Raw genomic sequence first — 16,178 nt, forward strand, 5'->3', positions numbered from 1 at the left:
AAATGACTAAATAAATAAATAAATAAATATTCACAACTATTCAAATCTAATATTCAATGTTTCAACATATTATTATTTTTTTCTTTAATTTAGTATGCAATGTGATATTATATATTTAAATATTTTATATATATTATTTTATATTAGGCATGTTTGTCCATGTTTATCCGTACATTTGTTATAGGGTTTGTTTTGCACCTAATTTTTGTTTAATAAAATCATTCATATGAACAATTCTGGCTTCAAATCAGCTTCCCTATTTCTTGTGTTCCACCAGCTCTGTAGTATTTCCATCAGTAAGGTTCTTTTCCATTCTGATATGTCTGACAATAAGGAGTTAGATGATGTCTTAAACTTTATATGTATGATGGGTAAGATACCTTAAATTTAAACCCTGCAGCAAAATATTTACTTCTGATCCACATTTATTAGCATCACTTCAAAAAGTCTCCTCTAATAAAAACGCTCTGAAGTCATCTCATATTATAGAACGGTTTTTACATAAATTGTATTAAAGTGGGTTGTGATATAATATACGTAAGTAGTGTGTATTAGACAGCTGTTGTATTGTAGTTGCGGTGTTGGACTTTTGTTTCCGCTCATTGTAACAGTCTGTTCATTGTTAAGGATTGCATTCACTGGCTTTAGTGATTTATTGATTCACTGCTGAATGAATTCTGTGACGTAAATGATTCATCCTAGGCGATTCACTGAACCTAATGATTCTTTGAATCTATGCGAATTGATTCACCGACTGAGATGATTCGCGGTCAGAATGATTCAGTGGGCTGCGACAGTGAATCGGTGTGAGGGTCGCCCGGAAGATGGCGGCAGGATCACGAGGAACGGAGTGGGGCGTCATGGCGAAGGAAAGATGATTCAGTGACTCAAGAGTGTCATTGGTTGTTTACTCTTATATCACAGTGTCTAGTTCAGACAGCAGTGTGTGTGTTTAATTCAGACCCCAAAATAACGTATTTCGCTTATTAATGTAATTGATTCTTATTAATTCACAGATTCGATTTGAAGTCATTTATTATTGTCGGGCCTGTATTGAATGGCTTTCAGTGCGTTAGCTCTCAGCTAGCGCTAACCTTCCAGCGCTCCGCAAATTCAACCGATTCAGTTTGTCAAAAAACACAACAACACTCAAACATGTCGTGTACGTGTGCTTCAGCAGCGAGAAAACTGCTAAATTCAGCTCACAAAGGTAAGAAGAAAGTCATTTTGAAAAATATTGATGTTTGTTTCTTAACCTAACAGTTCGGCTAGCACTGTTGCTAGTGCGCTAACAATGTATAAACAAGCCGTAATTATTTACAATTAAAAAATATATATATTTACAAGTCAGCCTTCATTTATAAGACGTATTTTAATGCTTTTAAAGTAAAAAAAATGTCATCGGACATTTGACAAGTGCATCTATTGCAATAAACTTGCGCATTGTTTATATAATCAGATTATTTATTGAAATAATAACCTAAGACTCATTAATGAATTCATTTAGTTGTTTAATGTATGTCGTTAGTTAGTTTGGCCCGGTGATTATTTCAAATCTCTTTCATGATTCATAATATGAAAATGTAATTCTTTGTCAAGACTCCTGTAAGTCTGATTAGAAACATTATTTTATTTGTTGGATTGGATTTCTGTTCCAATAAAGTGTGATTTTTTTGTTGCCAATGTCCTGTTTGAAGGCACTTCAAACAATATGGCTTCATAAATGTCATCAGGTTATTGTTATTATGAGTGCATTTCCTCCTGTAGCTCTCATGTTTGTGTTTGTGCCACAGGAATTTCTGGCTCTAGAGTCCAGTTACTGTCACTGAGCCGCCTGGGGACTCGTGAGGTTCGTCTGGCACGCCGCGTCCCCGTGAGGTGGTTCTCGGAGACCTCTGTGTATTATGCTTCAAAAGATGGGATGAAAGATGGAGATGGTGGAAAGGTAAGATTATAGATATGTGGCGTTACATGTCATACACTCCTTGTTCTCTGCCAACAAGGGTCTGAGAAGGAAGTAATAACTTCAGCAGTTCATCCTCTTCCTGGAAATTGTTTTATTAAACTTGTTTTCCTTTTAAGAAATCTGTTGGTGAAGGAAGTGGAAAAAGAAGCAGCTCTAGTAATTCCGGCAAAGGAGGAAGTCAGCTGAGGTGCCCCAAATGTGGAGATCCTTGCACACACGTAGAAACATTTGTTTGTGAGTACTTCGTTTCATTTTATATTTAATTTTTTATTTGATTATCATTGCATATTTTTATTTTATTTTATTTTATTCAATTATTTTTTTCATATAATTATCTGTGCGCTGAGTGTATTACTGGATTACTCAAGGTGAACACATTTTTTGTTGTTTCCAAAGACTTACGGTTTCTTTTGGTCTTGTGCATGTTTAAGTAGGCCAGAGTGTTTACTGAACTAATTGTTCAATGCTAAAAAGAAATCATACACAACAAGTTGCTTTCTCATCTGCTGGTGTTTTAATTAGTAACATGGCTTAAAAGTTGATTAGTTAAAACTAAAAATTCTGATTGTGATTAAAATTGCAACTTTATTTATGAATTTCTTGCTTTAATTACAAGTAATTATGTTTCAAGGCGTTCTTTCAAATCTTCCAGTTTGTGGTGCTTGTTTGATGGGCTGCACATTATTAATATTATTATTATTAGGGAATGCAATATGCATAGATATCTTATAGTAGATTTGTAATTAGTAGATTCAAATTTTAAACAAAATATAAAACATTACTGTTGTAGTATTTCACTGTAAAATAAATTGTATTCAAGAAAAATGTAATAATAATTTTATTTTACAGTACAACTGTGAAATTAAAATTTTAATATATCATGATTTGTGCATGTTGCATTCCCAAATAATAAACATTATAAGCATCCCAGACTCGGAGTAGATGCAGAGATGAGATCATTTGGACTGAGCCGTTTTAAGACACTGCAAACACTGGATCATGAGCTGCTTGAGTGCCGCATTTCACTCTGAAACACGTAGCGCATATATTTAATTAAACAACATAAGCAATGCCGCGATTACGGTTTTAATTCAATTAATCGTTCAGCGATTTAAAAAAAAAAAAACGAGTAAGGTGTTATTTCTCTTTTGCAGCATCAACTCGCTTTGTGAAATGTGAAAAATGCCACCACTTTTTTGTGGTGCTTTCAGAAACAGACACTAAGAAGAGTTTGAGTAAAGACCCAGAGTCTGCAGCGGAAGCTGTTAAGTTGGCTTTCCAGCAGAAACCCCCTCCGCCACCTAAAAAGGTAAATATTCATTAAACTTTGAGATTTTAGAGCAGTGTAACAACCTACTACAAGGTTAGCTGGTGGTTCCCACCTTTGTGTGTAATGTCTCTGTTTTTGTTTTCTTGCAGATCTATGCTTATCTTGATAAGTATGTTGTGGGTCAGGATCATGCTAAGAAGGTTCTGTCGGTGGCCGTGTACAATCATTATAAACGCATCTACAACAACATGCCGGCAGGCTCCAGGCAGCAGCAGGTGGAGGTGGAGAAACAGGCCTCCCTCACTCCTCGAGGTTTGTACTGCAGAGCGTGTGTATGTGTGTCGAACACACATAGAAGTTAGGAACAGGTGGTTTTCACAAAACAGTTCTTATGGAAGAGACTCATAGCCATTAGGAAATTAATCTGTCACAGGATACAAATTATACTTGGTGTAATCAGAAAGCCAGGTTTTACTCATCAGTTGAAAGCACGAAATTGAGACGTGATCCTTTGGTGAAACACACAGGTTTTTTGTGCTTCGAAGATTAAAATGAAAATGTATCCAGCTTTTTAAAATAATTTTAAATGTTCATTGAAGTGTGCTATTCCTTTACATATCAAAGCTTAAGTAGATTGTTCAAATCCCTAAACCTAAATATGAGAAATAATAGTAGTGATGATTGCCAAGGGAATAATATTATAATCTACTTTTAAAGGAATAGTTCACCCGCTGAAAATGTACTCACCCTCAGGCCATCCAAGATAAAGACGAGTTTGTTTCTTCATCAGAACAGATTTGGAGAAATTTAGCATCACATCACTTGCTCACCAATGGATCCTCTGCAGTCAATGGGTGCCGTCAGAATGAGAGTTTGTTACAGACTTTTCACTTCAGGAGATGTTAATTGATGGGCTGTGGATTCGAGTCGTGTGGATTATTGTGATGTTTTTATCAGCTGTTTGGACTCTCATTCTGACGGCACCCATTCACTGCAGAGGATGTGAAATGTGAAAAATGCCACCACTTTTTTGTGGTGCTTTCAGAAACAGACACTAAGAAGAGTTTGAGTAAAGACCCAGAGTCTGCAGCGGAAGCTGTTAAGTTGGCTTTCCAGCAGAAACCCCCTCCGCCACCTAAAAAGGTAAATATTCATTAAACTTTGAGATTTTAGAGCAGTGTAACAACCTACTACAAGGTTAGCTGGTGGTTCCCACCTTTGTGTGTAATGTCTCTGTTTTTGTTTTCTTGCAGATCTATGCTTATCTTGATAAGTATGTTGTGGGTCAGGATCATGCTAAGAAGGTTCTGTCGGTGGCCGTGTACAATCATTATAAACGCATCTACAACAACATGCCGGCAGGCTCCAGGCAGCAGCAGGTGGAGGTGGAGAAACAGGCCTCCCTCACTCCTCGAGGTTTGTACTGCAGAGCGTGTGTATGTGTGTCGAACACACATAGAAGTTAGGAACAGGTGGTTTTCACAAAACAGTTCTTATGGAAGAGACTCATAGCCATTAGGAAATTAATCTGTCACAGGATACAAATTATACTTGGTGTAATCAGAAAGCCAGGTTTTACTCATCAGTTGAAAGCACGAAATTGAGACGTGATCCTTTGGTGAAACACACAGGTTTTTTGTGCTTCGAAGATTAAAATGAAAATGTATCCAGCTTTTTAAAATAATTTTAAATGTTCATTGAAGTGTGCTATTCCTTTACATATCAAAGCTTAAGTAGATTGTTCAAATCCCTAAACCTAAATATGAGAAATAATAGTAGTGATGATTGCCAAGGGAATAATATTATAATCTACTTTTAAAGGAATAGTTCACCCGCTGAAAATGTACTCACCCTCAGGCCATCCAAGATAAAGACGAGTTTGTTTCTTCATCAGAACAGATTTGGAGAAATTTAGCATCACATCACTTGCTCACCAATGGATCCTCTGCAGTCAATGGGTGCCGTCAGAATGAGAGTTTGTTACAGACTTTTCACTTCAGGAGATGTTAATTGATGGGCTGTGGATTCGAGTCGTGTGGATTATTGTGATGTTTTTATCAGCTGTTTGGACTCTCATTCTGACGGCACCCATTCACTGCAGAGGATCCTTTGCTGAGCAAGTGATATAATGCTGAATTTCTCTAAATCTGTTATGATGAAGAAACAAACTCATCTACATCTTGGATGGCATAAGGGTGAATGATTTTTCACTTTTGGGTGAACTTTTCCTTTAAATGGTCTTTTTAATCATTTTGGTTGTGTCATGTTTGAAGGACTAGCCCTCCATGATAGGTTTCCATTGTGTACCTTCTTAAATCTTCTAATCTACTCTTTTTAGAAGCCAGTATAACATCCATTGTGATGTACTCTGTCCATTAGTAATAATCCAAAAGCAACATTTTATGGAATCTGTCAACTTTTGTCATTTGGCATTTGTACAATTCAGTTGCAATTTTGCAGCAGAGTTTACTGAATAGGTCAAGGTTTCTTGTACTGTGAGAATTGGTAGTGATTTCGTCATCTTTCTCTGTAGAGCTAGAGCTAAGACGACGGGAGGATGAATACAGGTTTACAAGTAAGTGTATGTCAACACCCATAATCTGCATTATTGTCTATATGTGTCATTTTAACCATTTATTTTTCTAAACAAATCTGTTCTGTGTTGTTTCAGTATGCTTTGATCTTTGTTGGGTGTTGTACAAATGCCAAAAAAACATGTAGTCGGTTTTCTTCATTTCCTTTAACCTTTTTTCATTGTTGAAGTGTTATATTAACGCATATTCCTGTTATAACGCATATTATGTTCCTGTGGCACTTCCCTCAAGTGGTAGAGCATTGCGTTAGCAGCGCAAGAGGTCGTGGGTTCGATTCCCAGGGAACACACGTACTGGTAAAAAATGTATAGCCTGAATACACTGTAAGTCGCTTTGGATAAAAGCGTCTGCTAAATGCATAAATTATTAAAAATTTATTATTAAATTATATTTAAAGTGACAATGCAATGTATCAGAAACAATGATGTCATGGTTTACCAGCTAAGCAGAGAGGGAGAGTTTCCTAGTGACCTGATTTAACTGCTGGGTCATGTGTTGCTTTTGTCATATGCAGCTTTCAGAGGCTCTTGTGACAGGAAATTCCATTAGATCTTGTGAATAGAGCTGCTGTGCACACTAAGCAATTTGACCGTACCAGTCGGTGCAGCTAGTCTTCTCTGATGATGAGAGTACACATTTTGGTGCTATCGTTATCAGTGTTATTTTAATATTATTTATGTTATTTGTGAAATATTTAGAAATTGGGTTTTTTATATTTTCAGTTTTCAATAGTAGTAATTTTAGTGCTTCAAAGTAGAGGCCTGCACGGGACTGTTTTTTTATTCCCGCTCCCGCGAGGTTATAATCCGCACCCACCCGCTCCCACGATATATTCACTCTTTGTTCACCCGCTGTCCGCTTAGAATCATTTTCTTCCCGACCCGACCGTTACCGCTAAATTTAGATCTTGTTTCCAGAATCTCACATTTAAATTTCTGCTACTGAAAGATAGGCTAACAAATTAAAGTGTAGTCTGCACAAAATTGTATTTGTTATTTTATTCGTCTTGTCAAGACACAAAATTCGTTTAACATCTTGCTGTCAACACAGTAGGAACAAAGTGCCGCAGAGAAAATAAAAATGTAGGTTGTACAAAAATTGCATTTCTTATTTTTATTCATCGTCAAAATACAAAATTCGTTTAACATTTTGCTGTTAACACAGTAAGAAAAGAGTCGCGGAGAAAAATAAATAAATAAATACGACATCTGTCATTTAAAATTTCAGGCTAAGCAAAATATGAACAAAACCGAGTTGAACGTCCTTCAAGGACAGCGCATCCACTGCAATCCTTATTTTGCTCTGTCACTCATCGACAACATGCCTGGTCTGTCTGATGGCCGTATATTTACCACCGGTTAGCCTGCTCTGAGGACCGTTATGCACATGCTGCGCGCACAGACCCCGCGAATAAAATACATGATGCGGAAAGCACTGGTCCGTGCGTGCAGCGCGTGCATAACAGTCCTGAGCGCAGGCTGTACCGGTGGTCGATAAGAGTGAGTAAAGCGCAGACATGCTGTTCTTAAAGGGGTCATAGGATGCTACATGCACTTTTACAAGTTGTTTGAACTGAAATGTGTGTTGGCAGTGTGTGTACACAACCACCCTATAATGATAAAATGGACTGGCGTCTTACCTTGGACCCGCCCTGAGTGAGCTGTCATCAGTCCGCCATTGTTTCACCGCCGGAGCAGATGTAGACAAGAATGACTCCTAAGCGATTGAGGTGTTCTGTTGTTGGATGTAATAATGAACATAGCAGTCATCATTTACTCCTGACATCTGAGCTGCTGAACTCGCAGTGGATTTCGTTTGTTTTTGAAGGGAATGCGCCCCCGATCTACCTAAATGCATCTTATGTTTGCGCAAATCATTCATGATCCAACCTCATCTACAGAAGAAGTGAGTATAATGTTTTGTAATGAATCTTTGCAAATCGCCTTTCCTAATAATGTGCTAATTAGCAAGTTTCACGATGAATGCAGCTAAAGTAAACAGTCCCTCAGAGAGCAGCTCGGAAGAGAGGGGCGGGGGCAGCACAGCTCATTAACATTTAAAGGAAAATGCTACAAAAACGGCTTGAGCTGATAAGAGCTGTTTTTGATGGTAAAAAAAGGTGTTTTTTAAACTACCATTGAGAAATTTTAACGATGTTACAGACTTTTCATTAAGACCCTAAAGAATCATATCAACTTGTGGAAAATGGGCATCCGATGACAGCTTTAAAGGACGTCGGCAACGGGATATTGTTAAACCGCCCACTCCCATTCAAATTACACCAGAGTTACTGACCGCTACCGCGTTTTATTTGAAAATGTAATCCCGCGTCGCAAGAAATCTGGTCGGTTCCCGCGGGAGAGCCATGGGAATGCAGACCTCTACTTCAAAGTGCTTATGTTGAGGTAGTCAAAAACGGCTTGAAACAAAAAATTGGTTTAACAAAAAAATTGCGCTTTGAATGTTTTGATTCAAGCTGTTTTTGAATGTCTTGCCCTATAGACTGCGATTGTAAGTGCATTGCTGTAAACATAATGAGTGAGACATCAAAATTATTGTCTGTGGTATCGACAGTGTGCCACCGAAAAAGGTCAAAAACTTGTTTTGAACCTGGAACATTCCTTTTAAAGATCTTATGTTTAACTGTTTAAGTTAAGATTTTCAAAGCATTAAATCATTACATACATAATGAAGATTCCTTGAAATTCAGAAATCTTTTGTGAATTCCTTAATCTTCAAAAAGTCATACTTTATGCATTTTTGTTTTGTTTTTGCTACTGTTGTGTAATTTGTCCAGAGCTGCTGCAGATTGCAGGGATCAGTCCTCATGGAAACGCTCTGGGCGCCTCCATGCAGCAGCAGCTGAACCAGCAGGCACCTCCAGAGAAGAGAGGAGGAGAAGTGCTAGACTCCACACACACCGACATCAAACTAGAGAAGAGCAACATTGTGCTGCTGGGCCCCACCGGCTCAGGTGAGACAGAAAAACACACTTTCAGTGTTGTGTACAATTTGACAGTTGTTCAAAAGCTTGGGGTCAGTAAGATAAAAAAAAAAAATTAATACTTTTATTCAGCAAGGATGCATTAAATTGATCAAAAGTGACGGTAAAGACATGTAGAATGTAACAAAAGATTTCTATTTCAAATAAATGCTGTTCTTTTGAATTTTTCATTCATCTAAGAATGCTGAAAAAAGTATCACTGTCTCCGCAAGTAAATAAAGCAGCACAGCTGTTTTTAACATTGATGATAAATATTTCTCGAGCAGCAAATCAGCATGTTAGAATGATTTCTGAAGAATCATGTGATGCTGAAGACTGGAGTAATGATGCTGAAGATTTAGCTTCACGGTTGTTGTTTTTTTTAATCGTAATAATATTGCACAATATTACTGTTTTTACTGTATTGTGATCAAATAATTACAGCCTTGGTGAGCATTAGAGAATTCTTTAATTTAAAAACCTTAATGCCCCTAAACTTTTGCAACTTACGTCTTGAGCAAAGTGTGCTGATATGAACAACTAGGAACCTAACTAATCTGTGCTACAGGGAAAACGCTTCTGGCCCAAACATTGGCCAAATGCCTGGATGTTCCCTTTGCAATCTGTGACTGCACTACCCTCACTCAGGCAGGGTACGTGGGAGAGGACATAGAGTCAGTCATCGCAAAGCTACTGCAGGACGCCAACTATGTGATCGATAAAGCTCAACAAGGTAACACTTCCTGTGACATTTAACCACAGACCATGTTGTCCAGGAGTTTGCTCAGTGAAACTTTGATTGGGATGTTGAAATTTTTTCAGGTATCGTGTTTTTGGATGAAGTAGACAAGATAGGTAGCGTTCCTGGGATCCATCAGTTAAGGGACGTGGGAGGAGAGGGAGTGCAGCAGGTTGGTTATTAAAAATCAACCAGATTCAATGTATTAGGTCACACACTTCAGATATGTCACTGATATTCAGCTGAACTTTGCTCTAAATCGCAAGAATGCTCACAAGGCTGTTAAAGATTAACAGAAACAGTTTGTTATTCTTGGAATCTCACTTCTGTATTTCTGTACTACTTTAATCACTAACTTGTGATTGACTAATTTCTGCAAAATGCTACGGAAAACTTGTTTCCACCACAGAATAAGAAAAATAAATTCAGATTTTTTGTCACACAATTCTGACTTTTTTCTCACAATTGCAAATTTACATCTCACAATTCAGACTTTCTTTCCCTCAGAATTCTGAGTTCACGTCTTGCAATTCAGTTTTTTGTTTTGTTTTTAATTGCAAGAACAAAATCAGAATCGTGATATATAGACTCTATCAAAAATTGTGAGAAAGTCAGCATTGTGACAAAAAGTTGCAATTCCATTTTTTATTTTTTGTATCCTGTGGCAGAAACAAGCTTCCATAAAATGCAGCTTCTACAAATAATTTTGTCAAAATAACGATTTGTGACTTCAGAAAACATATTTGAGTCATGCCTAAAAATACAAAGTCTTTACTGCAGGATTTCAAAAATAACCTGAAACCAATTTTGTGGTGAAGACTGTCATGTGTTTCATTGTTTTTGATAGGGTTTACTGAAGCTACTGGAAGGCACTATTGTTAATGTTCCTGAGAAGAACACGAGGAAACTGAGAGGTGAAACTGTCCAAGTTGACACCACCAACATCCTGTTTGTAGCATCTGGAGCGTTTAACGGACTTGACCGTATCATCAGCAGGAGAAAGAATGAGAAGGTGAGTAATACCAGGATGTAGACACATCAACAAGGTTTTATTCACACAATGATGCAAGAGTTTTTGGTGAAAATCGGATGAACCATCGAGGTTCAAAAAGCAGGTTTTTCAGAAAATTCTAATTGGCGGAAAAATTTTCATGATGGAAAATTATGTTTCTATAATGTAGCTGTTGCCTTCATATTCCATATGTAGTACCTTGGGTTCGGAACACCGTCTAACATGGGGAAAGGTCGACGGGCGGCGGCAGCGGCTGACCTCGCTAACACCACGGGTGGAGAGGTGGACGTGGTGGCTGAGATTGAGGAGAAGGACCGGCTTCTGAAACACGTGGAGGCCAGAGACCTCATTGAGTTCGGGATGATTCCTGAGTTTGTGGGCCGTCTTCCTGTTGTGGTTCCACTGCACAGCCTGGATGAGAAGACACTGGTGCAGATCCTCACAGAGCCACGCAATGCTGTTGTGCCTCAGTATCAGGCTCTCTTCAGCATGGACAAGGTTGGTACCTGATATACAAATTGCAAAAAGAGATCTGTGCCAATCTATATAGTCTTAAGTATTTCCTGGGTGCAGGGTTATCGTTAACTAAAATAAAAAGCAAAACTAAAACCATAAAGAAAAACATTTTCATTACTTCAAATAAAAAAAGTTGAACTGAAATAAGATATTAAAAAAACCTTAAGCTCATTTTATTTTCAGCTAGTTGCCAAGGCATCATTTCTCCTTTTCTTGTAGTTTAAGAAGTACTTATATAACTAAAACTGAAATAAAAATTAATAAAAAAACTATATAGACACATTTTAAAAACAAAAGCTAATTAATACAGCTTTAACTAAAATTTGAATGAAAACGGAAGATAAAATGAAAACTATTTCAAAATAATAATAAAACTATAATATCAGTGATTAATATCAGTGACACTAAGGATATCAGTGATTCTAAAACACTTCCTGGGTGCATAGATTCAAATCACATAGAAAACAAGAGGGTATCCACACACCAAGCAATGTTCAAAGTCCAAGATCTATTGAGAAACAATTGATTTTAAGATTTTGAACTATACTGAAGTGCACAAAAAAAAAACCTAATACACGAACACATTTTATTAAGTTAATTGAAATTAAAAACCTAAAACAACATAATAAAATGTTTATTAAAAATAATAATGAATATAAATAAAATAATAAAACACTTTTGCCATTTTTTAATGTATTATCTCCTTTTGAACGTTTTTATTGAGAAACAATTGATTTTAAGATTTTGAACTATACTGAAGTGCACAAAAAAAAAAACTAATACACGAACACATTTTATTAAGTTAATTAAAATTAAAAACCTAAAACAACATAATAAAATGTTTATTCAAAATAATAATGAATATAAATAAAATAATAAAACACTTTTGCCATTTTTTAATGTATTATCTCCTTTTGAACGTTTTTCTTTTATCATTATTGTTATTTTATTTTTTTAATTATTCATTATTATACATTTTTTATTATAAATTATTAATATTACATTTTTATACCATGGTCTGTCTGAATAATTGATTCTGATTAGCTGGCAGGTATGCATTAAAACCATTTAATGCACAGATAGTTCCAAGTCAGTTTAATCACCGTTCTATTTTAATGCGCTGCTTTCATTGATGCACACACATCACTCACACACAGAGTGAGAGCGAGAGAGAATGAGAGAAATTGGAGATCGCGCTGCGCATGCAGAAACATTCAGGAGCACAGAAACTTGTTGTCAATGCTGCCCTGCGACTTCTATTAATAAAATAGCTTAGATACTGGATTTCTGCATAATATTCCTCAGCAACGAGGAGGTAAAATCACTGTTTAATTAAGTAACTAAACTCACAGCTTCATTGTTTGTAGAGAGAGAGACGCGCAGACGCAACTGTCATCTCTCTCTTTCTCGATCGATCGATCGATAATTAATTCAAATAAATGTGAACTTACCGCACTATTTCATCTGTGTCTGATTTGAAGCGGGCAGAATGCTAGCGCTAACAAGCCGTAACTGACGAAAATAACCGTCAATTTTACCCTTCCGGTCAAATATTGCGCTGCAAACATCATTAACAGCTTTAAGTTGTCAATGCTGGCAAATGACCATGGTATAAACTGAGTAATGCACGGCTAGCTGTGCATTAAACGATTTCAATGCATGACATGGAGGCCAAGAACCACCTGACGCGATGCGTATCCCTTACGTATATGTTTCTATTAGATTATTAAGCAGATAGGTTTTAGTAAATATCTATCAATATTCCTCAGCAACGAGGAGGTAAAATCGCTGTTTAATTAAGTAACTAAACTCACAGCTTCATTGTTTGTAGAGAGAGACGCGCAGACGCAACTGTCATCTCTCTCTTTCTCGATCGATCGATCGATAATTAATTCAAATAAATGTGATCTTACCGCACTATTTCATCTGTGTCTGATTTGAAGCGGGCAGAATGCTAGCGCTAACAAGCCGTAACTGACGAAAATAACCGTCAATTTTACCCTTCCGGTCAAATATTGCGCTGCAAACATCATTAACAGCTTTAAGTTGTCAATGCTGGCAAATGACCATGGTATAAACTGAGTAATGCACGGCTAGCTGTGCATTAAACGATTTCAATGCATGACATGGAGGCCAAGAACCACCTGACGCGATGCGTATCCCTTACGTATATGTTTCTATTAGATTATTAAGCAGATAGGTTTTAGTAAATATCTATCATACATAATATAATAAAAGGTGACATAAATTAAAAGTGAATCATTAAGTGTTTCTGGATGTGCTGTGTCTTTGTTTTGTATTAGTGTGATCTCAACGTGACCCCTGATGCCCTGAGAGCGATTGCCAGATTGGCTCTGGAGCGTAAAACCGGAGCCCGCGGGCTTAGATCCATAATGGTAAGAGAATGCTGTTTTGTTGTTTGTTTTGTGAAGTTTTCACTTTCTCAAAGGCATGCTGGTATAATGACGTGTGCTCTTGTGGGGTCATAAGCTGCCACTATTTCCCAACAGGAAAAACTGCTGCTAGATCCCATGTTTGAGGTGCCACATTCAGATATTGTGGCCGTGGAAGTGAACAAGAAAGTGGTTGATGGAAAAGCGCCACCTCAGTACATACGGTGAGAGCTACATGACCTTGTCTGTTACTTTGTCATCTTATCTGTCCGCAATCAAGTTTAAAGTCTCTTTTGGCACATGTGGAACTATTGACTTTTTCTGATCAAATGTGCTTAGAGAGGGCAATTTAAGGGAAAAAAAAGAAAAAGTTAAAATATAAGTAGGTCTGTCATTCATTTGAAGAATTTACTTCGAAGACACGAAGTGTATTTGTTTATATATTTATTTGAACTGTAATGCACATTGCAATTAAACAATTTTAACAAAAAAATCATAATTTAAATAATATAATAATATATATATATATATAATAATACTATATAATATTAATTTTTATCTGCTCGGTAACATTTTTTAATGTAAACAATAATGGTTCCTCATTCTGGGTTCAATAAAAAAATGATTTAACTGTTTGATTATTATTTACACACTGAGAACATAGAAAGTGTTCTCTAAGTAAACCAGCACACATTGCTGTCCCTTTGAATTTACTGCCTCATTCGTTTAATAGCACTTTGTGGTCATTTTAATTCGTTTCATTGACTCTTTTGCTTTTCTCTTCACTCAGAGCTGCAGCTAAAGACTCCTCTGAGGAGGAGTATGACTCTGGAATCGAAGAGGAAAACTGGACAAGACAGGTGGATGCTGCCAAGAACTAAAAACTACAAACCCGGTTTATAGTCAAGACATTTCTTTAGCTGAATGTTTGACTGCTTGGTTCTCCTAAGGGTCCATTCCTCACTGTATGCTAGTGATGATTTCTTACTCGCTTTGGAAAATCCTATTCCTTGATAATATCCCAAATCTTACTCACTTTAAGCAATCATGGCTTAGAGTTTAAAATAAACCAAATTCTCCCCTGACACGTTCCTCGTAAAGAGATTGTTAACAATATGTGAAATGTAAAGAAAATTTTATTTTATTCTTATTAACTTGATCTTGTAAGTGATTTTATGAACTCTTTGATTGGATACCAAACGGATAGAAAGTGAAGAGGGCTTGTACCAATGTGTGTTTGACTTCAGATTCCCTATGTTTTTCTTTGCCCTGCTTGGAATAAATTACACATTTGTGTCACACTGGTCATGTACTGGTTATACTGTTATATTGATATGATTAGAGATCCTTATAAAGCTATATCTGATCACTTACATAAAGTCTCCCAATTTGCCCATGGTACATCGGTTTTTGTAGCTGACGTATAATAATTAGAAACCCATCTAAATATGTATTTTATAAATTTAAAATAATTATTTATACTAATTTAATTAGGTCTCTGATTGAGCTGACTTGTTTTTTCCCCCCCTTCAATCAATGCTATGGGATTTTTATGTCAGTTTTGCTAGTACACTCAAGCTGCTATTTGCATTATGATAAGGCTCAAGAAAATCAGTAACTGTCTGGAATTGTATCAGTGTGCTGTCATCATTTCTGTTGTTATTCACAAAGTGGCCCAGTGATGGAAGATTTATTTGCATTGGCCAGATTAAAACAAATTGTACACAAGTAACGTTGGTCTCTTTGAGAAAGTTGTGCATCACTAACTACAGTAGTTACACAGTGATCTCTGCTGAATTCCCGGTGTAATTCATCTTCAGTCGCTTCGCAGAAATGGATTTCTTTTTTCTTTTGAATTGCGTTGTTACAGAATATACTCCGATTAAGTGCAAGGTGGGAAGGGGTTACATTTTTTGTATAGAGAGAGTAGAAACCATGTATGTTTTTGATCCTCACACTTCGAGTCAAAGCGCAGATGTACAAAACTAATGTATGTAGGAATAAAATGTAAATATTATCACTGAGCAATGCAGGTCTTCTGTTGTATTTTAATGAACACTGCAATGAGGATTAGAGAAAGATTGTGTTGTTCCAGGCCTGTATGACTTTCTTCCATTGCACTCAAATGCAGATGATAGCCTCAGTCAGCATTCACTTACACTGTATGGAAAGATGCAATAAAAGTGAATGATGATGGAGGCTTTCATTCTGTCTGACTTCTCATTTTGTTTTGCATGGAAGGAAGTTATAACAACATGAGGGTGAGCAAATTATGCCAAAGTTGTCATTTGAAGGTTTCATTGAAATACCAAACAATGAAATGTTTACCTATTATTTATTAAACAGAGGAACAAACAAAGAGGGGTAAAATGGACAAAATAACTAAATGTATCTATATACAAATATATAAATCCATAATATATAATGAAAATGTACTAACAAATGTTTCATTCATTAGATAAAAAATTGAATTGCATGCAAAAATATCGCTGTATTATTTCAATTAATGGCGAAAGTAATGTTTGGAAATGTAAATTGATACTTCCTACTGACACACTACAGCAAAAGATAGAAATAACTTGCTTAAAACCATTTTTTGTGGTGGTGAAAATATTAATTGCCTAAGACTTTTGCACAGTACTGTGTGTGTGTGTGTGTATATATATATATATATATATATATATATATATATATCTGGCACATTT

At 36.4% G+C, this 16,178-nt stretch overlaps 1 protein-coding gene across 2 annotated transcripts; it reads left to right on the forward strand.

The window, feature by feature from the left end:
* The first annotated feature begins 880 nt into the window (after positions 1 to 880).
* Positions 881 to 15,501, forward strand: clpxa (caseinolytic mitochondrial matrix peptidase chaperone subunit Xa). Of its 2 annotated transcripts, XM_016452248.1 has the most exons (14): positions 881 to 1,210; positions 1,794 to 1,945; positions 2,083 to 2,200; positions 3,121 to 3,275; positions 3,386 to 3,548; positions 5,770 to 5,811; positions 8,628 to 8,804; positions 9,382 to 9,546; positions 9,636 to 9,724; positions 10,400 to 10,564; positions 10,760 to 11,062; positions 13,384 to 13,476; positions 13,591 to 13,697; positions 14,264 to 15,501. In XM_016452248.1, exons 1-14 carry the CDS (start codon positions 1,156 to 1,158, stop codon positions 14,352 to 14,354), a joined length of 1,875 nt encoding a protein of 624 aa, XP_016307734.1. In that variant the 5' UTR covers positions 881 to 1,155; the 3' UTR covers positions 14,355 to 15,501. The 2 variants fall into 2 exon arrangements, with proteins under 2 accessions (XP_016307734.1, XP_016307735.1); XM_016452249.1 differs by lacking the exon at positions 14,264 to 15,501 and having other exon boundaries at positions 13,571 to 13,691.
* The last annotated feature ends 677 nt before the right edge of the window (positions 15,502 to 16,178 follow it).

This window comes from Sinocyclocheilus anshuiensis, unplaced genomic scaffold (genome assembly GCF_001515605.1).
Source record: "Sinocyclocheilus anshuiensis isolate Anshui unplaced genomic scaffold, SAMN03320099.WGS_v1.1 scaffold579, whole genome shotgun sequence".
Taxonomy (NCBI): Eukaryota; Metazoa; Chordata; class Actinopteri; order Cypriniformes; family Cyprinidae; genus Sinocyclocheilus; species Sinocyclocheilus anshuiensis.